At 43.8% G+C, this 26,248-nt stretch overlaps 1 protein-coding gene across 2 annotated transcripts; it reads right to left on the bottom strand.

Moving 5' to 3' along the window:
• On the bottom strand, positions 1-25,178 carry HisCl1 (Histamine-gated chloride channel subunit 1). 2 transcript variants are annotated; one of them, XM_033485481.2, is made up of 9 exons: positions 24,596-25,178; positions 21,117-21,192; positions 19,878-20,009; positions 16,111-16,288; positions 13,111-13,337; positions 11,966-12,048; positions 10,264-10,575; positions 6,972-7,177; positions 1-1,347 (listed from the first exon to the last, which is right to left on the bottom strand). In XM_033485481.2, exons 2-9 carry the CDS (start codon positions 21,188-21,190, stop codon positions 1,171-1,173), a joined length of 1,389 nt encoding a protein of 462 aa, XP_033341372.1. In that variant the 5' UTR covers positions 21,191-21,192; positions 24,596-25,178; the 3' UTR covers positions 1-1,170. The 2 variants fall into 2 exon arrangements, with proteins under 2 accessions (XP_033341372.1, XP_033341373.1); XM_033485482.2 differs by lacking the exon at positions 19,878-20,009 and having other exon boundaries at positions 24,596-25,172.
• Positions 25,179-26,248: the final 1,070 nt, after the last annotated feature.

Genomic DNA, 26,248 nt, shown 5'->3' on the forward strand with positions numbered 1-26,248 from the left:
TTAGGCGCATTAACGTTCTGTTTATTTGTCCCTAAAGTTTTTCTCTCATATAACGAATCAACTGTGACGCAAGCATGCCATAGCGCGCGCGCGCGCAGCCCCGCTTTCTCGTCCGAATCGCGTGAACCGTTTGGAGGCTGCTGCTGGTCCTCCGATTTTCCGCCGTCGCGTAGATCGCTGTGAATTTCGTGTTAGCAAGGCCGCGGGGCTGGGGCGGCGACGACGGTTAAAAATACGTAAACCGTTAAAAATATATCATCGAGTATATCGGTCGTAAGAAAACTGGAGGAGATTACAGTGAGTAATAAGACGGAACGGCTAAAGTAACGATCAACCGTGGGAGTCGGTACAGATTTCATGATTTTCGCAAGGCAACGGTTGCGGATCGATCTGCTGGGAACACGTGCAAGCAGGTAAGTGAGCCGTCGATCGATCGATCGATCGATCCAGGGAGGAGCCATCGCGCGAGTTAATTACTAGGACGCTTATCGTTAATTAATCGACCGTTAATCAACCCTGCGGCGTGTCTCGTGCGTGCGTGTACGTCCGCGTGCACGTGCTCCCTGTACAAAAGGCGCGCCGAGAGACTGTCGTAGAAAAGTCCTTCTGCTGGTTTCGCGATGCTTTATCTCTCTCACCTCGATGAGACAATTTTTCTCCTCGCGAGAAAGCCGCGTTTCTCTTCTCGCGTTTCACGCGTTCTTTAGCTCGTACTTTGCGCTGGTTCGGTACGGTAGACTGCGGAACGTCGCGCGAACGTTAATTAATCGTAGCTCTGCCGACTTCCGAACGAACGTGAAAGAGCTGTTCACGAAACAGCGAACAATTTCCGATGCACGAGGTCCGCAGTCTATTCGTCGTTGTTCGAGACAACAGCTTTTGTTCGAAATCGTCGTGTCCGAATTCTCTGTCGCTAATGTCCCAAATAATAAATTAACGAGTACAAGAATTTATTACGTCGCTGGAGCACGTCCAGGCCCGATGATTCTCTGAAAGATCGTCAATGTTACAACCGCGAAATCGTTTGTCGCGCCGTTCTAGATCGTGTAGAGCGATCCGGTGATTTCGGTCCCGGCCGAGCGACAAGATGGCGGATCGGCGACTTAGGAGATTCGGGGATTTCGGGAGCCACGGCTCCGTCGATCGTTTCTCCCGCGGGATCCAGGCTTCTTACAGGAAGGTGCTCCAGTAGACGACGTTCAGGATCAAGAAGGAGAACGGGAAGAAGAATCTGGAGAACTTGTCGATGTAGATCGCGGTCGCACGACCCTCGCAGCACGTGTCGTACTGCACCGTCGCTGGCCTCACGGGACTTCTGCTTCTCTCCGATTCGTTCCTCATCGGCGTCTGCGACAAAAATGCAAATTATTTCTCTGAAATCCATTCTTCGAGACCCGTCGCTAATTTACGATATTCGTCCGACTCTTAACCGGTCCGTCGATTACTGCCAGTTATTGCTTCGGTAAATATTTTATATTTTCAAATTGGGTGCAAGTGTACTTACATCGGAACATTGCAAACTCGATGAGATAACAGAGGATTACATGAATTTTTCAATAACTATATTAACGTATATTAATGATAATTTAAAGTTGCGAGTGATCGCCGCGGTCACCATAATCCGGTTAAGGGTTAAACAATATCGAATTATTTAGCGATAAATTGATTGCGGATTTATGACCAAACTGCGCGGATGAATTGCGAAATTATGAAAACATAAGGGAAGTTTACACAACTATTTTGATTGTATAAAATTGATCAAGTAGTAGGAATTAATATCTCGACAATTTTGCCGCTTGCAATCGGTGCAGACCTATTCGATTGTAACAATTCCTTCGAAGAAGAACAAAATTGGTATTTGTTGCGTGCTTATATTTACTGTTACTTTTATTATTATTATTATTATTCATTTTCAGGTATTTGGATTTTTTTCAATCATAGATATGAAGTACAGATAATCACAAAAAATAAATAAATAAACATTACAAGTACAATATCTGATAATAAATATAGTGGAATTAGTAAAATGTCTCAGAGTGCTTCCGAAAAATTTTTGCTCACTGACCACTGACCACTGACTACGTCAGAACCTTGACATATTTGTATGTATTTATATTACATAACATAAATTTTTATGAACCTGTGTTTCGAATAAAAATTAGTCATTTTCTAAAAAACTGCAATACTAAATGTTGATAAAAGATTTTTTTCGTTCAACAAAAAAAAAACAAAATCGTTACAATTTTTGTAACATAACTGTATATTATTTATGTACAAATCGATTCACCTTTGTATTCCCCTTAAAAAATTATTAATGCACTTAGGTCGAAAATTAATTCAATTAGAAGTTACGATTATTGTCCCGAACGCCCATAAGATCGCGTCATTGTGCGCCGCGCCGCCTCGAATTAAAGTTAGATTAAAATCTCCGTCAGCCGGCTCGTTTTTTATTCGTGTCACGCGACACAATCTTTGTGCCGGGACCCCTCGTGCACCGGTTCCCGTAGTAAAATTCGAAGTTCCGGGCGCGTTAAACGCGAACTTCCGTCGAAGTTTCGCTCGCCGTTTTCCCTTGCGGGACCCGTAAAACCTCGACATTCCATCGTTCCTCGAGCCGACGACTTTCGACTTCTATCGCGTCGATATTAACGACCGGAAGTGGGGCCGACGTCGTCGCGAAGTTTCCGCGGAGTTTCTCTGTTCTTTAGAGCCCCGGGACTTCCGCAAGTTCCCTCATTTCGACTAGGGAAATGTTTGTTCGAGTGAGAAAGGCGCCGTTTTCGCGACTCCGTTCGTTACTTTGTAAACCATGCACAGTACCATTACGCTTTGCTTCCTGTCTGCGGAATCGTGTTACCCCGTAGACACCTTGCGATAGTATCGGAGGCTGCCAAAAAATTGTAGAGCACTTCATTTTGTCGAGCAGAATGGTTTACGTTAAACGAAGATGATATTGCTTGAGGGAAAGAGAAGAATTAGTTTCGTTGCTCGAAACTGTAATTTTATGTTAAATAGATACAGGTTTCCTATAAATAACGTTCATTTATTTGCAACAAAAATATTTGTAGTCATATTTATATTTAATTTGAAAATAAAAACTTGAATTTGAAATTAAAAATTGAATGATATAAATAATCATTGGAGATTAACCACTTGCACCGATGTATGTATTAATTTTTAAAGAAATTCATACTCATATCAAATTAGAAAATTCAATTAAATCTTGTGATTAACTATTGAGGTGAATTTGATTTACGAAAGGATGAGTTAGATTTGTAGAAAGATAAATGAGATCTTCGGAAGGAATAATTTTGAGTGCATAAAAGTGAATATTAACTACAGAAAGAGAATCGTTAGGGAGTTTAAAACCTGTAAACACAGTTTGATTTCAATTTTATTTACAATCATAAATTGTGTGTCCAATCTTTCCGAAATGAATCGATATACGTGCATGGATACATTGGAAAGGTGCTGATGTTTTTACTGTGGGTCATTAAATCATGTTACCGTTCGCGTGATACGGCGAACATAACCACCGAATAGATGGACCAATACTAATTCAGCTTTCGAACATTAAATAACAATTGATCGCGATACCTCGATCCGTACAACAATGCCGATAATAAAACAGCATCGTAGTTAGAAGGTGCTCAACGTAAATTGGAATTATGGAAGCGACTGAACAGAAACTCCCACTCATTAATAAACGCAATCGAGCGTCGAAGCACGAAACAATCGCGGCAGAAATTTCTCTATATATTTTCTCCGACCCTCTCAGCGTTCTCTCGAAGAACACTCGTTCTCGTCGATTAATCGCCGGCCCGCGTTACGAAAATAATGCAACTTTCAGCGTTTCAACTTCACGAAACCTGCGAGGCAAGAGGCACGCTTCTCGTTTCGTATTTTTCGAGGCGGCACTTCCGGCGAATCGGAGTGGCTTCTCGTCGGTTAAAAGCCGAAACGGAATCCGCGATCCGCATCGCAGAGGCACGCGTAAACCGCGAGCAATCTGTTTGCCCGTGTTACCAAATATTCCCGCGTTTACCCGGGAATTTACACGACCTGGAGCATGAAGAATTCAAAGGCGAACGCGAGCGGCACGCCGTTAATTGGGCATCGGGCCCCTTTACGAACGTCAAACGCTTCTAGATAAATATTAACGTGTTAATAGCGGCTTTGATTGCGGGAATATTTATTCCCGCGGGAATACCGACCGCGGCACCGCCTTCCCTTTCACTTATCACTGCGCGCGTTTCTAACCGCGTCGAAACCGCAGAACTCTGCCCGAACCTCGATCTATTACGTCGAGTCAGACAAATTGCTGAACGTTATTTACCCGGCTCCGCGAGGCTCCTGCGAGTATGTTTGGCGACCGAATGACCGGGGATAAATTTCTGAAATTTTGGGACATTTAGAAGGTCCTTTGTGAAGTCCGTAGAAATATTATCCGCTCGGACGATTCAGTTTTTAATAAATCATGTTGATCTGTGCCTCTTTTCTTGCTTCTTCCATCGAGGAAATATCTCGCGCTTTTGGCCACTTTTAGTAACGAAACGGCCGAGCATAAGTCTACGAAATTTTTACAACGATTAGACAGTGGTTTGAAATATACCTAGAAAAATGTTCGCTTCAAAAAATTCATTTCCAACGAAGTACGACCATTTTATCCGGAACCTCGTTCTTTCGATAGAAATCGATCGTCTCGTATCGATCGCAGACTCTAGACAACGATGAAATTGCGAACGAGTGACGACGAACGTCGAGCCCGTCGACGAGCATTTTATTGTTAATTTCGGCGACGATATAACCACGGTAGAATTCGGTTCGAAGCCATGATCCGCGAACGTTCCGCAAAATTTCGAGTTTTCAATTTCGTCCAGCGCCGCGCGTTGTTTGATCTTCAAAGTCTTCGCGCCGGTGAAATCGCAAGAGTTCATAGCTCGGATGTGTTAATTAAACTTGTCGCGCGTTTAAGCCGGCGGTGTCGGTGTCCTAACTGTGTCAGGTGTTATTAGAGCTTCAGCTGTACCGGGTGGCCGCGAATTCCGGCGCCCTAAACCGCGTCCCTCCCGGTCACCGGTGCGGCAGAATCGTCGAACAAATTCGTTTCGTTCGCGCGCAACGACGAGAGAGTTAGAGCCACGCTCTGTATCTTCTGCAGCGGACTGCACATTTTTCTCGGCCCGTGCCGCCGACGGAATCCGACCGCCGTGTAACCATCAATTTTTTAGCGGCCGCCGTTGCTCGCGGACGCGGAAACCGCCGGTTATTTATTTATTGCCGCGGACCGTGCGCGCGACGCTTCGAAACATTTAGCCGGCTCCGCTAATTGTAAGTTCGAGATGCATTATTCTCTGGTTGAATGCGAGACGAACTTCCCCCCGGACTCGGCCGCTCCATGAATTATGCCCGGCTCCGGCCAAAATGGACCGGTCTCTCCCTTTCGGAGACATTCCGTATTTTTACCCACCTCTATCGCGGTCACCACCGGCTGAAAATACGCCAGCGACTACCGGTCTGCTCCACGGGACGTTTCCGACGGTAATTAACGAGGTCGCGGATTTACCGCGAATTTCGGACACGGAAAACCCCAATTTTTGCCTGTTCTGTCACTCCGATCGTCTTCCATCGTTATTATTTGTCATTGAAAATCACTGTTCAGTCGTGTGAAAGTAAGCGCAATGTGTACAGTAAATTCTTCCTAATTGATCCTCAGCTTGGAAACAAAAATGGACAATTTGGGAAGAGGAGGTACGATTATTCGAGCCTCGCGGCTCGTTTTTATAGTCGATCGATAGTGGTCTTCAGGGTTCTATGGGAACGCTTCGAATCCTTTAGAGGACTTTGAGGATTTTATAGAAGTCATTAGGAATGCATGGAACGTCGATAGAATTTTTTGGAAGCACTGAGGAGTCTTTACAGTGGCTCTAAGATTTTATAAAGACTTCTGGAGACATGTAGACAATTTTTAGACCTTTTAGAAATACAGCAATGTCTCCATAATTGACGTTCAGATTCTGCACATAAATGGACAATTTGGGAAGAGGAGGTACGATTATTCGAGCCTCGCGGCTCGTTTTTATAGTCGATCGATAGTGGTCTTTAGAGATCTGTGATAGATATCGAACATTTTCTAGGATCTTTGAAGAATCTTCAGGGTTCTATGGGAACGCTTCGAATCCTTTAGAGGACTTTGAGGATTTTATAGAAGTCGTTAGGAATGCATGGAGCGTCGATAGAATTTTTTGGAAGCACTGAGGAGTCTTTACAGTGGCTCTAAGATTTTATAGAGACTTCTGGGGACATGTAAACAATTTTTAGACTTTTTAGAAATACAGCAATGTCTCCATAATTGACGTTCAGATTCTGCACATAAATGGACAATTTGGGAAGAGGAGATACAATTATTCGAGTCTTGCAGCTCGTTTTTACAGTTGTTGACAATCGATAATCATAAAAACCGAGCCACAAAGTTTGAACAATCGTATCTCCTCTTCCTAAATTGCCCATTTTTGTGCAGAATCTGAGCGTCAATTAGAGAGACATTACTGTACAGTGAATTCTCTCCACTTGTCCCTCAGCTTGTAAACAAAAATGGACAATTTGGGAAGAGAGCTTTTATAATTGTTGACAATCGGCATCTATAAAAATGAGCCACGGGGTTCGAATAATCGTATCTTCTCTTCCAAAATTGTCCATTTTCGCTTACGAACTAAAGGAAAATTTAGGGAGAATTTACTGTGAATAGCGAAATGAGAGCTTCAATATTTCCTCCGCGATTTTGACGTACCGCAATTGTTTCCCGAATTGAATTTTCGTATTTCCTAAATTTCCTACACATATTTCCTAAATTTCCTGTGCCCATCGTCTAACAAACTATTCCTCCTAACGTCGTAAAAAGGAACCGAAGTCGTTTGCTCATGCGGAATTCGAACATGAATGCGATCGTGAATAAGAAGAGAGGATCTCACTTTGAACTCGTCAATGGCCTCCCTGAGATCCTCGTCGGAGTATCCCTTCATGGCCTTGGTGGCGACCGGGCCCATGTAGTTGTTGACAACGGCGAATTCCATCAGCGAGAGGAAAACGAACACGCTACACGAGGACATCCACACGTCGATGGCCTTCACGTAGGAGACCGGCGGCAGTGATTGCTGGGACTGCGTGTTCTGAGTCGCTGCGGGCAAACGGAAGCGTTTCTCGGTCAATGGATGGTCGGCATAGCGTTCGTTCGTTCGTTCGTTCGTCAGGTTCTTCGATTCGCATGCGAGATCGCTCTGACCCGTGCTAATATTGAATCCTTGTCGCACGGTTCACCGGGTCTCGGTGTCTGATTCACCTCCGGTTGCGTCACCACCGCATTGCTGCTCCCGTCGACTAACAAGTTACCCTAAACGCAAATTCTCGAACCACCGATCATCCATTTTACGTCATTCGCAAAAAGGTACTCGGGGATCTGGCTCTACAAACTATTTCTGCAAGAGATGTTTTCGTAGCGGATTCATCGATGTTGCGCTCTTGTGAAATTTGCACGATTTTTAGCAATAATCATTTGCCAGCATTGCATAAAATTTCAGATAATTTTAGACATTTTTATTTGGGTACCTGACTTTAAAAACTGTTCCTTCAAGAGCTGTTTCAATATTAGTTCCATCGATGATGCATTTTTATGCAGTATACTGATCGTACTTGCTGATTGGCATTGTATAAATTGAGAACTGATTTTATAAATTTTTCTTTGGGAATCCGCGTCGAGGAAATGTTTCTCTGAAACTTAGATTTTGTTGCTTTCAATTTAAGATCATCGATGATGTAATTTTATGAAGCATTCTGTCTGTACTCGATAATCAACGTACCATCTGCTTTTTCCTTCCTGCAAAAATAATAATCTTCTAGCATTGTCTAGCACTCGTTTTACAAATATTCGAGACCGTTTAAATTACACTTTTAACTTGTCGATTCATAAATAAAAAATGTCGACATACATCGACACGTTCGTCACACGATCGTCGCTACGTCACCCGCATCTGGGTGACGGGTACGCTTCCGTGGGTGCCCCGTCACCCATAAGTGGGTGACGCTCTTTTTCGTCTAGCAAAATAGAACTTTACGAGCAATTTATAAAAATTTCATTCGTAACAGAAATATTTACTGGAAATAGCGTATGCAATCCACAAATCGTCATTCACAATTTCTGAACTTTCGTGCAACGAATTGCATCTTATCGCTATTTCAGCTAATCGCTTACGCTTCGACAGCGAGTTTGGGCCCCGATCGAGAAGCTCGACCGATTCGCGCTTGGCGACGAACGTGTTAACAAAGCCACGAAGAACAACCGATCGATCGTCAATCACCGATTTCAAGTACCAAGCTCCAATCCCCTAAATACGTTCTCGCGAGGGACGCTAGGCTGCAGAACTGCAATACTGCAAAGCTGCGGAACCGTATTGGTCGGTGCATCGAAGAATGCGTCCCATTCAGGAAAGTCGAGGAGTAGCATTTTCCCGATGCACTTTTCAGGAAACGGTGCATCTCAAAGCATTCCATTTTGCTTTACAACTTTTTCTACCACCCGGAGCCTTTTTGCAGCTTGTCCTATTTGCATGGATCAGCCTGTAGACCGTCGCATGAATGGGATACGTGCGATACAATGGAGGATAGAGAGAAAGAGAGAGAGAAAGAGAGAGAGAGAGAGAGTCGATAGAGAAGCAGGAAGGAAGCAGAAAGCAAGCGGGAGACGGGTTCCTTGAAACCGATCAAAAGACAGCTCGTTATCCCGTCGTCTCGCAAAACGAACGCGTCCCGTCGCCCCACCCCCTCTCGACTGAAGAACAGCTGGGCCCGCCCCCGAAATGGCGAGCCTGTCCAGAATGCAGTCGCAGGCACGTCGACCTTACCGAGGGTCAGCAGTGACGTCATGCCGGAGGGTGACCCGGGCCGGGATCGCCGCGGGTTTGATCCAGATCGCGCGATCCAGGACATGAACGAGGACGGCGTGTTTCTGTGTCGGTGTCTGCGCACGTGCGCGTGCACGTATCCTCGCGTGCATGTGTTCCGGTGGAACAGGTGATAGACCGGTCGACCGTGATTTAATCACCTAAATCAGGCTATCTAAACACACTATAAAGTGTTCTTAACACAGTGGCTCGCCTATACATCCTTGACTCAATTTCGGGCTCGGTGGTACACGTGCATCTTTGCCCGTGATGGGCTTCCCAAAATACGCTCGGCTGGATCCAGCGATATTCAACCCTGCGATCCTCGAGAAATATAAAGAAAAATTGATAACCCGCGATAATTCATTCTTTAACAAATTACGGCAACTTGTTCGACAATTTTGTTCGTTTTTCGTCGCTCTTAGAGGACTCGATGGTTCGAGGAAAGGTTTTGGGAAATTTGAACGATAAAATCGACTCGACATAAATCTACGAAATTTCTACCACACTTAGACGGTGGTTTTGAGATCGCGCAGAAGAATTTTCAACCCGAAATATCAATTTTTCAATAAAATTCTAAAAGACTTGCGATCCCCGGAAATATCACTGTAATAATTGAACTGCGGCTTTTTATGCGAAATAAAAATTTTGTTCGGCAACTGTATGAAACGAGAGTTGATTAACAACGTGTAATTCTTCGTTTGATGGTTTTCGATCGATTGAAAATTCTGTACGAATGCAGTTAAATATCAATTTTTCAATATAATTCTAAAACACTTGCGATCCCCGGAAATATCACTGTAATAATTGAACTGCGGATTTTGATGCGAAATAAAAATTTTGTTCGGCAACTGTATGAAACACGAGTCGAATAACAACGCAATTCTTCGTTCGACAGTTTTCAATCGATCGAAAATTCTGTACGAATGCAGATAAATTCTTCTAATGTTTTCACGTTCCTGCGTTTCTCTTAGCAATTTTTGTAATAAACGCATGGATTTCGATCCACAGTCCGCGATGCGACGAAATATTGAAATCGATATAACCGAACGATTTCTTGCAAAAATGATTTGATTTTCGAATCCGGTTCGGTCCTCGAGAGAGCTGCGAATTGAACTCTGGATGACGCTGTTACGTAAAAATTGTCGGTCTCGCCACTTCCGGAAGCCGCCGCGAAACTAGCGGGCCTGTTCCTGTCCCAGCGTTAATTAGCGAAATTGTTAGTCGGGATTCCCTCGATTTTTCGCAGTTCGCTCGGACCCGGCATTGGGACGGGCGGCGGGACGGGGCGTCGCGTTTCACGGGCTAATTAATTTTCTGAATTTACCGAGGGTGAGCAGGGAGGTGACGCCCAGGGTGACTCGGGCCGGGATCGCCTCGGGCTTGATCCAGAACGCGATCCAGGACATGACCACGATCAGGGCGGACGGTATGTACGTGTGGAACAGGTGATAGCCGAGCCGGCGCCGCAGATTGAACACGATCTGTATGCACGTGAAGTTCCCGGTGGAGTACTCGATCGTGCAGTCGGTCGTGTAATTGTTCGAGATGTCGAGCTGCGGCAGCTCGATCTCCGGGTTCACCACCAGCGGGTCCGTCATGTTCCAGATGAACACCAGGTCCTGGGTCGTGTGTGACACTGAAACCGAGAGCAATTTCACGCGTCACCACCCCCGGCCCGCAAAACGAGCACGCGTTAATCCCTCGCCGACCGGCTCCTTATCTCCTACGCCCCTAACCGCGGGGCTTAACCTTCGCTTTCGAGCGGAACTGGTGTCAACGGCGGCGCAACAGGGACCCGGGCAATCCGAATTCGACGGAGGACGAACGATTCCCCCGGAGGGGACTCGCGAATTTCGACGGGCGCTCTCGCGGATTTTCAGCGCTCGGAAGATTTTTTTTATATTCAGCCGGGGACTAATATGTGTGGACACCCTTTAAAACTGGACTGAATAATGATTTCGTTTTAGATGACAGAAGGACTGGTATATTACACAGTGGCTGTATTACTTTTCTTTTAATTTCGCTGTTACTTGGAATCACAAAAAATGTATAGTATGTATAGTGTATAGACACACACAGTATATACACACACAGTTCTTTAGAACTGTTTTACCTTGTTAAAAAAAAATCAGCATATATATACACAGACAAAAAAAATAAAAAAAATATATATACAGTTTTTTTTATCTTTTTTGTGATTCCAAGTAGCAGCGAAATTAAAAGAAGAGTATTATATCTATTGTGCAATAGGCTAGTCCTTCTGTCATCTAAAAAATATTCACGTCATTTAAGCCTAGCTTTAAAATGAATATTTTTATGGATTATTATGGGTTATTGTATATACATATTCTACGTATTTCTTCATTAATATCTCCCTAAAATATTGATTCGCCCATCGTATCTCTCTCATACACATATAAATAAAAATCTATAAACGCATTCTCGCTAATTCGAACAGAAGATTTAGTATCTCACAAAGATCTTCATAAAACATAAACTATAAAAATGATTAAACCGTCTGTGTATGATCAACAACTTCTATGATACAAAAGTCAGATCAATTAAAATCGCAAACAATTTCATTTATCTCTAAGTTAAAATAATGTTTTTTATCTTCTAAGTTAACACAAAAAACAACATAAATTTTCCGAACACCTTAACATGTTTCTGTTTCGACAACGTTCGTGTAAATTTTCTCTATGGTCAATGTTTGAGATCGAAAACTTTTTTGCCAGGATACCGTGACAGAATGGCATACAATATTTCGGCTTTGCGGCGTTAGAATAGTGACAGCCTAACCGGTACCGGTAATTTGTCATAATCTCGTTGAACGGCGTGTACATTGGCGTAGATCAACGTTAACCAGAAATTGATACAAACGCGACCCGACGGCCGAGCACCGATTAAATCTGACTTTAATGAATTCGCGCGGCCCGGATTTGCGGGGGTGGAATTCATGGGAACCGCGGTAATATTTTGAGAGGTACGGCTCGAATTCGCCGATTTCTGGGGATCGATATACGTACGGCTCTCGATCATCATCGAGCAGATCTGCGTGTCGTGCGGGTAGGACTCGAACTTCATCGCGCAAGACAGCACCAAGGTCAGTCTGAAAGAAGAAACGATCGTTGCATTGCTAATATTTGGTAGCACAAAAATGTTTTGGGTAAAAATCGATCCTTTCGTTGCATCGAGATATTTCAATTTTTATTTTACATCGTTGCAGACTTCTTTCTACTACGAACCGTCTCCGAAACTTCGCAAGGGTTCCATAAAATTGCTTGTCAAAATTTGGAATAGTAACTTGATCGTATTTGAATATTCATGCAAATTATTAGATTGTATATCTAGGCCGCGGATATTATGCATTTTTAATAAAAGTAGACAGGTGTAAAACCAACGAAAATATTGAGAGAATTTAAAGAAATTTATGTGTAATTTTCAACTCATTCGTATTATTAACCCTTTGTCCTATAATATGATGTTATCCACGTCTATTAAATCCAAATAAAATTCTACTCTTCTATTATTAAATATTTAAACATTGAAGTAATGTTCGGCAAACAATGAATATGAATGATCTGCCTCGCGTAGAAATTGATTAGTGACAAACAAGCGTTAACGCTATATTTACAGAACCTGTCAAAATGACGGGACACTAATTTTTTAATTTACGATTATTCATATTGTAAAGATACATTTATGAATTATATATATATAATTTATTTAATTTTTATATAATTTAATTGTATACTACTATACAATTAAATTAAAAATCAGAATAAACGTCTTACTGTTACTTTTATAAATTAATATAAAGCAACTGTTTTTTGTGCTCCGTAAATCTAGCGTTAATTAGGAGAAAAGTAGAAAATTTCTATTCGACTCGTGTTTGTTGCAATTAATGACAGTAATATTTCTTTTTGCATAAAGATCTGCAGTGTAGCGTAACGCGAACGGTTTCCCAGAAAAGAACTAGGTCCCCCCTCCCAGAAGAGAAGCAGGCTTCCCGAAAAAAGGCCGGTAACAATGAAATGCTAATGACCCGTTAAATGCCGTGAAACGCTCTCAATTTGGCAGGTATTATGTGAAGAGGCCGGTATACGTATTGCAGATACGGCGGAGCCCGGGAAAATTGCATTTTTTCTCATTAATCAAGGGGGACGCTTACTTTGACATGTAAAGCAGAGTCTTGTCGTGGTAGAGCCAGAGATAATGGTTCGGTATCGACATCTCGTGGAAGGTGACCTTCTTCGCGTTCTTGAAGAAGCAGTCCGGCCTCCAGATATTGTGCAGCCAGTCCACGTCCAGTATCCTGTATTCCTCGGACATGTTCTCCGGAAGTCGGAGCCTAGAGTCCCGCCAACTTTGAGCCAGAAATATGTCGGCGACGTACGTCTGCAACACAGTCGACGCTGTCACTGCACTCGTGCGCGTTGCAGCTGTCACTAGACGCGGCATCTACCAGTATATTGCATTTCTAGCTTTCATTCGTATCACTTATTCATACCTTTCATTTTTATATCTCGTTTTGCACCTTTCGTTTGTATATTTCGGCTGCACCTTTCGTTTGTATATTTTAGCTGCACCTTTCATTTGTATATTTTAGCTGCACCTTTCATTTGAATATTTTATTTGCACCTTTCATTTTCGTATTTCACTTGCACCATCCATTCACGCATATATTTCATTTGCACTTTCCATTCGTACATTTCCTTTGCAGCTTATACTTTTATATTTTATTCAGAGATTCGATTTTATCGCATAAAACAAAGTTCTATTTGCACATTTCATTTTTATATTTTATTCTCATATTATATTTAAGTTCGTGAAAGTGTCTGTGAAATGTCTATCGACATTTAAAAAAATTACGCTCGCATCGAAACGCACAGAGTCTACGGATAGCAAATTAATAGATGAATTATTCGTTGAAATTGAGACCGCGTAGAAATTGAGATTTCGTTGGAAGACTGCTGATATAAAAATTTGTAGTGTAATTAACGCGACGTTCGTGATTAATTATTTCCAAGATAAAATAGTTGCATCGTTCTATCGATCGTTTTTCGCAGCCCGCAGCTGGCACAGTCTTAATTTCCAGCGCCGCGCCGTCGTTGGACGGTTCGCACCCTCTTTCTCATTTTTGCCCGCGGCGTTATTTAGTTTTAATTGCCACCGGCGTTAACAAAAAGTTCCTCACCGGCGGAGACTTAAGCTAAAAGCGCCTAAAAAGCGTTCACCGAACGGCGGTCTTCTAATTTGCATTCGCATTAGCGCGTTTCCGGCTGGTTTCACGGGGCTCTACGCTCTGAAAACGCTTCCGCGAACGAGATTACCGTATTCCGAGAGCTTCATTTTTCTTTATCTCCCCGTCGCGGCGACTCGCCGTGGTAAAAGAATAACCGGCATGATAAATATGTGCTTGTAAATCGTACCGCGCGGACAAAAACGTTCTTAACTCCGCGGAATTTTTATGGACGTTGCATCGGCAAACTTCCGCGGGATTGTTTGCGGCCCGCATTTTTCAAGATTTTCGACCATTCTCGCCCGCGCACATCCACAAACACTTTATCAACTTATCAACCGTAAGTTATAGCCGCGGATCCGCGAAACACGAACCTCATTGTTTTTAAGAAGGCTGGGTATATAAATCGCGCTGGCTTTAAAGTTCGCGTCTTCTGTTCCGCGCTTTTTGAAATCCTCGGAGACTTTGTTCTTCTATTTTTTTTCATCGTTTGAACAAGGAAACGCGTTTCTTCCTGATAAAATTCTCTTTCGAATTACATCTTTCGTTGCAGACTGGAATAATAAATTGGTGCACCACCGCTAGCTTGCGTACACTACCGGCCAAAAAGTTTGGAATCGCTACGAGTTTCGAGGAAAACAGGATGCAAATGTACTCTGAACTCTTTCTTGTATGATATCTTCGATTTACTTGCAATATTTCGCAACGAATAAACCTCCTTTCTATATATATAACAGTGGTAATAGCATTTCTACTTTCAACGTTAATTTGTTTCGTTCTTGTCGTTCTTAAGTATTTCAGCACAATTTTCACTGTTGATCTCGGTTGATTGCCTTCGTGAACGGGAATGATAACAATGTATGGCAAATTTGGCTTTTATAAGTCTAATATTGTAATACTAAACTCTGATTGGAGAAACAAGAGAGCTAAATAGCTCTGTATAATGCGAGAATAGATTGTCATTTTATGTGATAGGGAGTTTCACGTTTAACATTACTTGAAATTGGGATTATAATTTATACAAGAGTATTTTCAATGCAACAATATACTTAAATTTTTAAAAATTTGTGCATTCTTGTTAATTCCTAGTATACTAGCAGTGCATCAGTGCAGAATATATAAGAATATTCGATTTTGATAGAAATCTGCAAGCGATTCCAAACTTTTGACCGGCAATGGGTGTCCCAAAATTATGGTATTTGTGGGAAATGAGGGGTTCTTGAGGTCATTTGAAGTAACTTTTTCCTCAGCGAAAATGCAATCCGCGGCTTCGTTTACGAGTTATTAACGAAAAACCGTAACCAATGAGAGACGAGCTTGGCTGACGCAATGCGGACGAAGCCGAGTTGCATTCATTGGCTCGGCCGCCGCGCCAGCTGATCTCGACTCTCATTGGTCAGCGTTTTTCGTCAATAACTCGTTAACGAAGCCGCGGATTGCATTTTCGCTAAGGAAAAAGTTACTTGAAATGATCTCAGGAACCCCTCGTTTCCTGGAAGTACCATAATTTTTGAATGCCCTGCATACTGCAACAATTTACAGGCAAGTATCGTTGTTTATCTCTTCTGTGAGGAATTGAATGTATAAATAGTTTAAAATCTCCAAACTTTCAGGTTTTTAGAAATAAACAGTAGTAAACGATTTAGCGTTTTCTTTTAGATAAGCATAAAGATTATATTTTCATATCGACCCAATCTTGTGCACACGATATTAACGGATTGCTGATTTTGGAGCATCAGTATTTAAGGTCTTCTACACGAAATTGTACACAATTGAATCCAACAGTTCCTGTCATACGGACAATAATGAACGATACAGCATTTCCTTCTTGACGAGCATGAAAATTGCATTTTAATGTCGACCCAATTACACGCACACGGTATTAATGCAATGCTGGCTTGATTTAGGTTAAAGAGCACACCGAATTACCATGGACTCTTCGTTTATGGAGTCTAGGCTGAGCACCGTCACGTGGAAGTAAACAATGGTCGGCTGTCCCAGGAACTTCGGCGCCCTGTGCTTGTCATACTGCTTCGGGTTCAAGGGCAGGATGTCCCTCAGCGACAGAGAGGCCTCCTTTCTGCCATACTCTTCGAGGTCCGACTCCCTGAAAGAAAGCAGACGCGAGGAGAAACAAGCCTGACCACGGAACCCGCGCAATTCTCCCTGCGTTTTCGACACAGAAACCCTCATAGAAACCTCATAGAACCTCACCTAACACCGATTAATCAACATTTATCGTGCATTATCATCGATACACCGAGGCTAAAATGAATTTTCGTTCGCAGGTCAAGCCGAGATCGAGAATGTAAAATCGAGAATGGAGGACGAGGTAAAAAGAGCCACAACACTTTCAAAGTTTGACGACCTTTCACCGACGTCGCGCATCACCTAAACGTATTAGCTGCTCGTTTATGTATAGAATGCGGTATTCGTGTTGTAAAATGCGCCACGGCGGATCAGCTGGCCTGCCAGCGATATCTCGTTCCGTCCTCCCTGTTTTATTCAATTCCATCAGCCTTTACCGTCCACTTCAGACAGTGGCCGCCTTTCTTCGTGCATAAAACAACGTCGGCGATCATTCGGCTCGAGTTCTATTACAGAAACGGACTCGATCCCGCGAACGGTTATGAATAATCCCCACCGAATTCGCGACGATCGCGAGGCCGAGGCGTGTTTTGTTCGGGCCGGCGAAGACGCCGACGCCGAGGCAAGGAAGTCCGCGCGAACCAGCGAGCGAACGAGCCAGCGAGCGACTCTGAAATATTGTCGCGATTCCGATGAAACAGCAATATCGCGGAAGCCATAATAGGTCTTCGTGCTTGGCACACCTTTAAGTCCGGCCGAGATACGCGTGTTCCTTATACGCGGACATTTTAATATACCAACCTACGACACGCTGCGACCCGCTCGCTCGCTCGCCCCGAGAATTTCTACCTTGCTCCGCAACTTTTCCGCCCGCTGATTTAAGACCGGACCCCCGGCGCGCAATCTGCTCGAATCCCGGGCAGAAAAACTTGATCTTTCGGCTCGGCGCTCGCTAATTCACGCGAACGATCGATCCGAGATTCCTCGGTAATTTCCAACCCAGATTCAGCTCGGTTTCCGACGGCCGTAATTTTTGAGAGTTTACGCGACGCGGTTCCGATTCGTCGAGAACTTTTGCTCGTTCTGTCTTCGATTCGTCGTTGCCTGTATCCGGATGGGATCGACTCGATGCAAATTCGTTCGGATTTCACTCTCGCGGAATTTGGATTTTGCCTCCGCGATCTTTGAAAGCCTTCGAGTGCCCTCGAAATCTTGTGGTCATCGTTCGGTCGAGTTGCGCGTGTTTTCAAGTGGCGATAAAAATGTGTTGACTCTCGAATGATAATACTGGATAACGAACAGCGATAGGAAACGGTTCCTCGGAGGATCTCTCTGTTTATCCGACCAAGTGGCTCGAGCCGTTCGCTGTCAAACGTGCCGTGGCGCCTTATAGCGCCGTGAAACCTGCCAAGCCGATAATCCATAACAAGACTTTCAAGAATTCTCTTCCAATTTCTTCCTGTCCGCCGTTGATCTCGACATTATCGAAATTATCGGCCCCATTCCGCAGCCGGGCCATCATTTTACCTATCTGACCGCGATCTATCCCTCGCTCATGTCATCGTAAACTGTAACTGATATGCCTGTCTGATCGTTGACTCGATCTACTTGTTTCGTCGCACACTGACTTCATGTACTGACCGTGTAACTCCATTGTACGACCATGCTACTAACCTAGTCATCGACTACAATCTTTTACAATTTATTTGTCTTGCGTTTCCTATTTTATTTGTCCGGACATGGTAGTCTTGTTCTACTTGCGTCGGTTCTATGTCCGTTCTGTTTTACTTTGTTCGATAATTCAGAAATAATAAACAGCTGCCTCGACTCCATTAATGATGAAGTCTGCCTCAACTTATGTATCCGACTGTACAAACTGATTATTTTGATTACAGAGTTCTCAGTCTACTTGTCCAACCATTATTGACCACAATTTATTTGTCGATTGTTGTAGTGAACTATCTATCTATATGATTTTAGTATTACGTAATTATATGTATTATATATTCCAGTCTGATTTCATCTGCCCTACTGCAAACACTGTGCATATATTTTGACCGTAGACACTGTACCAGTTAAATTGTCTTAACTAACATTTCCAATCGTTCAAAAAATCAAGCTTTAAATTAATAATTTCGTTTTTAAATGAACGATAACAAATGAATGATAGCAAGCGGAGTTACATTTCGAACTCTACGAAGTGCATTGGACATTGCAGTTTTGTTTAAAAGGTAGAAGGTAAAATATTTAGATATATAATCTATAACATCTATAAATATTTATAGATGTTCCAAATATTTTAAAATATCCTGAAAAGTGGCAAATTAGTAGACATGATATTTTAACTGAAAACGGCAGTACACTTGCCTAATCATATCACTCGTAACTAGACCGCGGTTTGATGCATTTCTGACAAAAATGAATAGGTCGAATACAAAACTGAAACGATATTGAAAGAATCTAAGGATATTGTTACATTATTTTCAACCAATTACGATTGATAAAAGAGAAAGGACATTTCCATCGAATTTACATCTCTTATAATTAACTTGGATAATTTTTATTTCATATATATAGATCCATTGTCTACTAATAATCCATCCTAATCTACTTATCCGTCTACAGACACAGTCATATTTTCTTGAATCGTCTGCCTCACGTATATACTCAAATAAATGTATACAACCAACTTGTCCTCTGTTGCACTCTATTTTAACTGATCCAATAAACTCGTAAACATTGACGAAATAGAATACAGTAAATTCTCCCCAATTTTTCTTCAGCTTGTAAACAAAATTGAGCAATCTGGGAAATGGATTATTCAAGTCAATTCATTCGAGAGAATGTTACAGTAAAGAGTAAGTAGGTGGGGAATAAATTCTTCCCAATTGTCTTTCAGCTTGTAAACTAAAATAGACCATATGGGTAGAGAAGATACGATTATTGAAGTCTCGCGGCTCATTTTTATAGCTTCCGATTGTCAACAATCCTAAAAACGAGGTGCAAGGCTCGAATAATCGTATCTCCTCTTACCATATCGTCTATGTTTGTTTACAAGCTAAAGGAGAATTTCGGAGAATTTTCTGTACTCGGTTCCCAGGAATTCACCGCAGCGAATTCGGTTCGCCGTCACTTCGGAACGCTGCGAATAAATAATAAACATGTTTCGACTGACAAACGAGACACCATCGATTCTCGCAGTCGCCGTTGCACAGTTCGGAGACTTTATCGATCGCTAAAAAGAAAATCCGCGAAAATCAGCGAAGTGCTGGTGTCGCATACGGAGCAAGGAACGACAAAATCGGGGAAGGGTATCCGACGAGGGTCGCGACCGCCGGAAATCCTGGGCCGTGCCAGTTAAATTTTCAGGGGTCGCTTAACCGACGGAAAACATTCCGGTGTCTCGGTGCGCTGGGCAAGACAGTCGCGCGAGTAATTAGTGGGTGTCGACCGAGGATGGTGGGTTCGAGACGTGTGATGAGTTCTGTGTAGCGTCGGACGCAACGGAGAGACTGTCCTCTCTCTTTCTCTCCCGCTCTCGTTCTCTCTCTCTCTTTCTTTCTTTCTCTGTACGTGATGTTCAGAGGGTTCCATCTTTGGTGCGTTACCTTTCGATCTTCGGAAAAAACCGGTACCCGCGTTTTCTCGCCGAAAGTCGAAACGTACTGGACGATAGGCTATCGACCTTAATATGCCAGGCTTCGACCTCCGTGGAGAGTACCGGTTCGCATATTTCCTCGCTGAAACTCGACACAGTCGCGGGTGATGCTGGGCCAGGTTTCGATCGCCGCCGTTTTGCAACTGAACGAATCGAGGGCCCGATTTTCTCCTCTCGAGCCGACTCTAGATCCGAACTCTCGATCACTCTGGATCTTTCACCGACGCGCTCGGTGTCGCGTCGATCACACATGGGTGACAATAATTTTTTACTAGGATTTACTGGGCCCAGAAACATTCACTAGGATTTTTATAATGCAGAAGAGTCGAGCTTATAATCACTGCGCTAAATTTTAACTCTTTAGTTTCGGTTTCTCTAATTTAACCAGTCAGCTGTTTCTGACGAGTATGCTCGTGAAGAAGAAACGACAATGTTTTGCGCCACGACGAGTATACTCGTCATTCGTAAAAATTCGTCGTTTAAATTGCAATTCTAGAGGCAACAAAGGTATATTCGTAAATTTTAAGGTATTTGTGGTATTTGAAGGCCAAGACGATATAAAACGAACAGATAAAAAGATATACATTGCTATTACGAAAAAACTGCGTATTTTTTATGTTATTATATTTATTCACTATTATTATGACAAAACTGTGTATAATGCCTGAATTAGTGCTAGCCATCGCTTACTTTTTGCGACAGATTTTAGTCACACACTTTTCGAAGCGGTCGCAACAGCTGACTGGTTAAGTGACTTTGACGATGTGGACATTTTTAGGGTCAAAGTTCGATACTGAATACGTTGACAGCTGTGTCCAATGACACAGCTAACGTATTCAGCTAACGTCAAAGAATCTCCGAAAGGAATGCCTTTTCTCGCGCGGACAATGAATCGAACGAAATAACGGGTCGATAATGATTAGAGTCGAGTCGAAAGGTGGTCCAGAGAAGCGCGAAAGGTTCGTCCACCTTGCAAGACAGCGAGGATCTCCTCGATCGAGATGTCGAGAGTTATAGAAGGAAGGCTCGAGAGCTCTCCTCGTGACGACTGTAGCCAGAAGGGAAAAATCTGATCGACCGACGATCTACGGCGACGTTCGAGGAAGCTCTCCGCCTTCGATCGATGCTAATCTCGAGTGTTCCGGCTCGCTCGCGGCTGTTTAGCTTTGAAACATGCTCGCCTACTCACGGAAAGTGTAGGGCCGCCATGTCAAAGAGCGTGTACAGGTAGCAGCATAGGATCACCAGAGAGTGTCTCGTCATTCCTGGAACAGAGAAGTCGAGGTTGTTTTAATTCCATTCATTGTCCGGATTAATCGACTAACATTTTGCTAAAATCAACGGGATTGAAGTCGCTGTTTCTCTTAGAGAGACTTTGTCTCTGCTTTCAAAGATGATAGTTATTCTTGATGATTCATAGATTTCTTTCTATTTTCGCAACTAACGCATCGATGGCAAAGCTGTCAAAGCGCCTGGATAATTTGCACTGCATTTACGTTTCATAAAATCACTTTGAAGCAATCGGAAGTACAGTAATGTTTCTCTAATTGACGCACAGATTGTCCACAGAAATGGATAAATTGGAAAGAGGAGGTATGATTTAATTTGAGTCTTGCGTCTCGTTTTCATAATTACCGATTCTCAACAACTATAAAAACGAGGCGCAAGGCTCGAATAATCGTGTCTCCTCTTCCCAAATTGTCCATTTTTGTGGACAATCTAAGCGTCAGTTAGGGAAACATTACTGTATCCTGTCACTATCGAAATGGATTCTCTTGTCTCCTGTTTTCGTACGAACGCAGCAAATTCTCCCTAATTGACGCTTAGATTGTGCCAAAAAATTTGGGAAGAGGAAACAGGATTACTCGAGCCTTGCGGCTCGTTTTTATAGTCAACAAATTGTCAACAATTATAAAAACGAGCCGCCTATTCCAAAATTCTCCATTTCTATGTACAATCCTTGGGTCAACTAGGGAGAATTTACTGCAATTCCTTCGGAATCGATAATCGAAGTCAAGAAAAGTCTTGCAAAATCTTCGACGGCGAATAATTTCCTAATTTTGCGAAACGAGTGCAGCCAGATCCGTGGACCAGAATTTATGTACAGATTTCCGAGGATGTTGGGGCGCCCGCTACGACTCCAAAAATATTTTCTCCGGGACTGAAGGATCGCGCAATCTCGCCGACCGTCGGAACTTCGGGGGAAAAGATAAATTTCCGAGCGGATCGAGGAAGCTCCACGACGCGAAACGAAGATTCCGTGGAGAGACTCGTGTCCACGCGATTCTATCAGCGCCGTTCGGCGAATCAGGTCGACGAGCAGTTGCGACCGATCTCTCGCGAGTTCAATTTTTTCTCTAGCTCCCCCGGTATCGGTATTTCCATGCTTTTACTGTCGGGATCTAGATGCCTCCCGAGATTTCACGTGTCGTTGGCGTGGAACGCGTTGCAACGTCTCCGATGAAATTTAACAGTCGGTAAATTTGATCGGATAAATACAGCGGCGTATAAAGACCGAGTTAGCCTCATCACGCGATGGGCGGTTCGGAAAATTCATTTCGTTTTACGTCGCGATATAATGGCCCCGCTCTTCCACGCTGGTAATTAACCCAATTCTATCGAGCGTCTTCGCGCAACTGCTACCGATACGAAAATTCATAGAATTAGTTTCCCGGTGTGCATCGTCCGTCGATCTATCCTAATTAGACTACGGATTTCAGGCGTTTATAAGAAAAATTGGCGGGCGAAATTTCTAACGTGGTTAATAGCGAAAGCATCTAAGAACGTCCCTCTGTTATTTTCAGCTCGATGCGATTATTAAAAGAGAAAAGAAATCTCTTTTCGAGTGGTATTTGCTGCAATTGTTGTAGATCATTTTCATTGGCGGCTAATTATTTCGCCGGCCGATTATAATTTCCCAAATTTCTTAAGATTCGCAAAACGTAAGAACATTGAATACGTAATTGGCGTCATATAACTTCGCTCTACAATCTTAAAAGATACAATTAGATAAAATACATTAATTTTATTAGATCATTGAGATCGTTAGCGGAGCAGTTAAAGTGTTAAATGTTCGTTTTTATCCTTTTTCTAGATAGCGTGTTCGGATAGCACGTTCTAATATACTGCAAAAACGCGGGTGAAATAATATTATACTGTATACTTCAAAGTACAGTAAATTCTCTCTAATCGACGTTCAGCTTGTAAACAAAGATGGACAATTCAAAAGAAACAGAAGACAGCATGATTTTATAGTTGTTGATAATCGGTAACTATAAAGACGAGCCGCGAGGCTCGAATAATCGTATCTCTTCTTCCGGAATTGTCCATTTTTGTGTACAAACTGCGGACCAATTAGGGAGAATTTGCTGTAAATAGTAAAACGGTAACGGGTGAAACACGTTGATCGCGTTCAAAAAATCGTAGCTGGAAAATTGAACGTCGCGTAATTAAATTAACGTCGCCGGACGAGGATCCGAATGGCCGATAAAAAGATAGTACATATTTTTTGAGTTGGTTTGAAGCGGTCCCAGGATTTGTACGACGGGTTGTCCGAGTTGCTCTCACTCTTTCTCTCTCTCTCTCTTTCTCTCTGTCTCTCTGTCTCTCTCGCTCTTCCTCGCTCTTTCTGGCCGGCTCGGTCGATGGAGCCGCGGACAAGTTTCTTTCTAGAATAGCGTGCGCTTTTATTGGACTGGATATATCGCGGATGCCTGGACGCCGAGGGGGCGCGAAGCGAAGCCTGTGATAGGCCGATCGGTGCGCGATAAGGGCTGCGGATCGCTGTGGAAAACGTAATTCCCGTGATTCACCGAGAACCCTCGACGAATTCGGTTAGCCGGCGGCCCGAGACAGCACACGTCCCGGCCAGCTACGAAAATGGAAATTAACGCGACCATTGTCCCTCGACCGGGCGTATATGGGTCACGATTATTCTCGCCGGAAAGTCCGGGAGCGGTTCCTCTACTCCAGAATAATAAATACCGTGTGTATAATTAACCTGGAAGCCATTTTGAGGCCGACCAAACGATACACCGTTTCCCTCCTCCGGGGCTCTCGGTCGTCTCGAGCTCGAATACATCCCAGACTCTTCGTTTCACAACTATCCGTACTATACAGCCGCTTACGCGAAGAACCGGTTTGTGTATTTAACCTCGACGTTAATTTCCTAATTCTACGATGTCTCTCTCTCTCTAAACGCGGTCTCGCTATCTTCGGAGAACAAACCAGTTGCAGAAGCAAAAAATAAAAAGGAAGTAACGAGATGCTCTTTCGATACGCGCGTATACACGAAGACTCTTCGAAACGCGGCGCAGCACGACTCTCTGAGAGTATTCAGTTTCGGCGACGCACCAGGCCACAGAGGAATTCTCTCACAATCGGAGGCTAGATTAAAATCCGTCTGAAGCAGAGACGAAGCTCGAGCGGCAAGCTCCTTCGACTGTTCCCTCCTCAACGAAGCACCGGATTAAGATCGTGCAGAAATCTACGAGGGCCCGTGCCGCGTTCTATTCATGCGTTTCCTAAACCGAATCTGCTCGAGCGACGGACGAAAGCATAGAGGCGACGGACGACACCGATCTGCGAAGCTGTGCGTTAGCCGCGACCGTTCCGTAGCAACGGCGAAATCCGGAAGCAACGAGTTTGTAGCAGCGAGTTTCGACTCACCGATCAGCTGCACATTCTACCGTGGCGATCCTCTTTGTCCGACCCAGCACTCTCCACCGGCTGGCTCCTCTCTCGGCTGGATTTCCTTATCACGATCGTCGTCGCGGCCGGCTTATCAAGCCACGAGCCACGTTCGCCGGACGGTCCCTCGAATATCCATCAAAGTGCTCGTTCCGATCTGGGCGGTCGGTCTCGATCGGCGACCGATCATCGGTTCCCGAGCGGCGCAGCCCGTGACCGATATATTTCCTCGGCTTGCTCTGTCTCCGGCGAGCAAAACCAGGCGGCCCGTGAACGATCGATTCCACGATACGGGGACCGTTTTCGACGGCCGGCGCTGCCGACCCGTTCGAATATGCGCCGCGGCGCGTTCCGTCGTTCACTTCCGGCGCGTGCGGCACAGAGGAGCTGTGTTTTTCTTTTCCTTTTCTTTTCTTTTTCTTTTTGTTTGTTTCGGGCCCGCGATATTTCCAGCTCGATCGGAGAAACCCCTGGAAGAGGATCGGGGACGCGCGACTCGCCGGTAACAGGCGAAGGGTTGATTCGCCGCTAGGCCACTGGCCACTGACGGGGCTTGCTGGTTCTGTAAACCACCCATCGGTCGCTGCCTCTAAGCCAATTTGCCTATCGACTAACTGATTAAGCCCTACTTTCTTCTTTCATCGTGGTGTGGACGTGCACGTAGCGATGGGTACGATGCGTCTCGATCGGTATCGATCCCGAGCGACGACCAGCACCAGTTCATGTCGAAGCTGCGTGCAGATGCCGCGAGAAATACCCTCGCTTTTCGACTGATTTTATACAATCGACCAAGGTTGTTGCATCACCCGGCTCTCGAGGCTCTCTCGTTTCCGCCGTTGGATCGCCGTTGGCTCGACCGCGGATCCGCTTGTTCTACCGGGTCCGACTACAGGCGAGCTTATTCTACTACGGTTGCCGGGTACCGTCGTTGTTCTACTTGCACGGCCGTCGGATACTTGCGTTCTACTCGACTCACTGCCAGGCTGCTCCAATTTCTGAGGACTGTTCAGGCTCTGACTGTGTTCTACTCGTCCGACCGCAAAGAACCGACGTCTTTCGCCGGATTCGTTGCAGTGGCCAGGCCAGCAGGCTGTGCCGAATCACTCGATGATCCGTATCTTTCGTCACCTTCTCTGACTCCGGACGGTTCTCGTTCCATTTATGTGATCCGTTTGTCTGATCCATCGTGATGATCCGTTAAAGTAACCTCGATGATCCATCTAAATACAGCAATGATCATTTGAATGAATTTTATTACTAATTCTAGCTTATTTAGGGTATTTCTTATTAATTCTAGCTACTAATTCTAGTTACCGATTTTCTATACTCCACTTGTTTAGCCACGGACGGTCCTAATTCTAATTATCTGTTCAAGGATCGTCTTTTTTTCGTTAGCCTGAATTTAGCCTCTTATTCTACTTACCTCTGGCTTTGTTATTTATTAATCGCTGCTATTTATTGTCTTGCTTTATTGTTCTATTTACCCTATAAGGTGGTTAAATTAAATTAATGTGTGGCTAATTCTAATTATCTGTTCAAGGATCGTCTTTTTTTCGTTAGCCTGAATTTAGCCTCTTATTCTACTTACCTCTGGCTTTGTTATTTATTAATCGCTGCTATTTATTGTCTGGC

Source organism: Megalopta genalis, chromosome 7 (assembly GCF_051020955.1).
Source record: "Megalopta genalis isolate 19385.01 chromosome 7, iyMegGena1_principal, whole genome shotgun sequence".
NCBI classification, from domain to species: domain Eukaryota; kingdom Metazoa; phylum Arthropoda; class Insecta; order Hymenoptera; family Halictidae; genus Megalopta; species Megalopta genalis.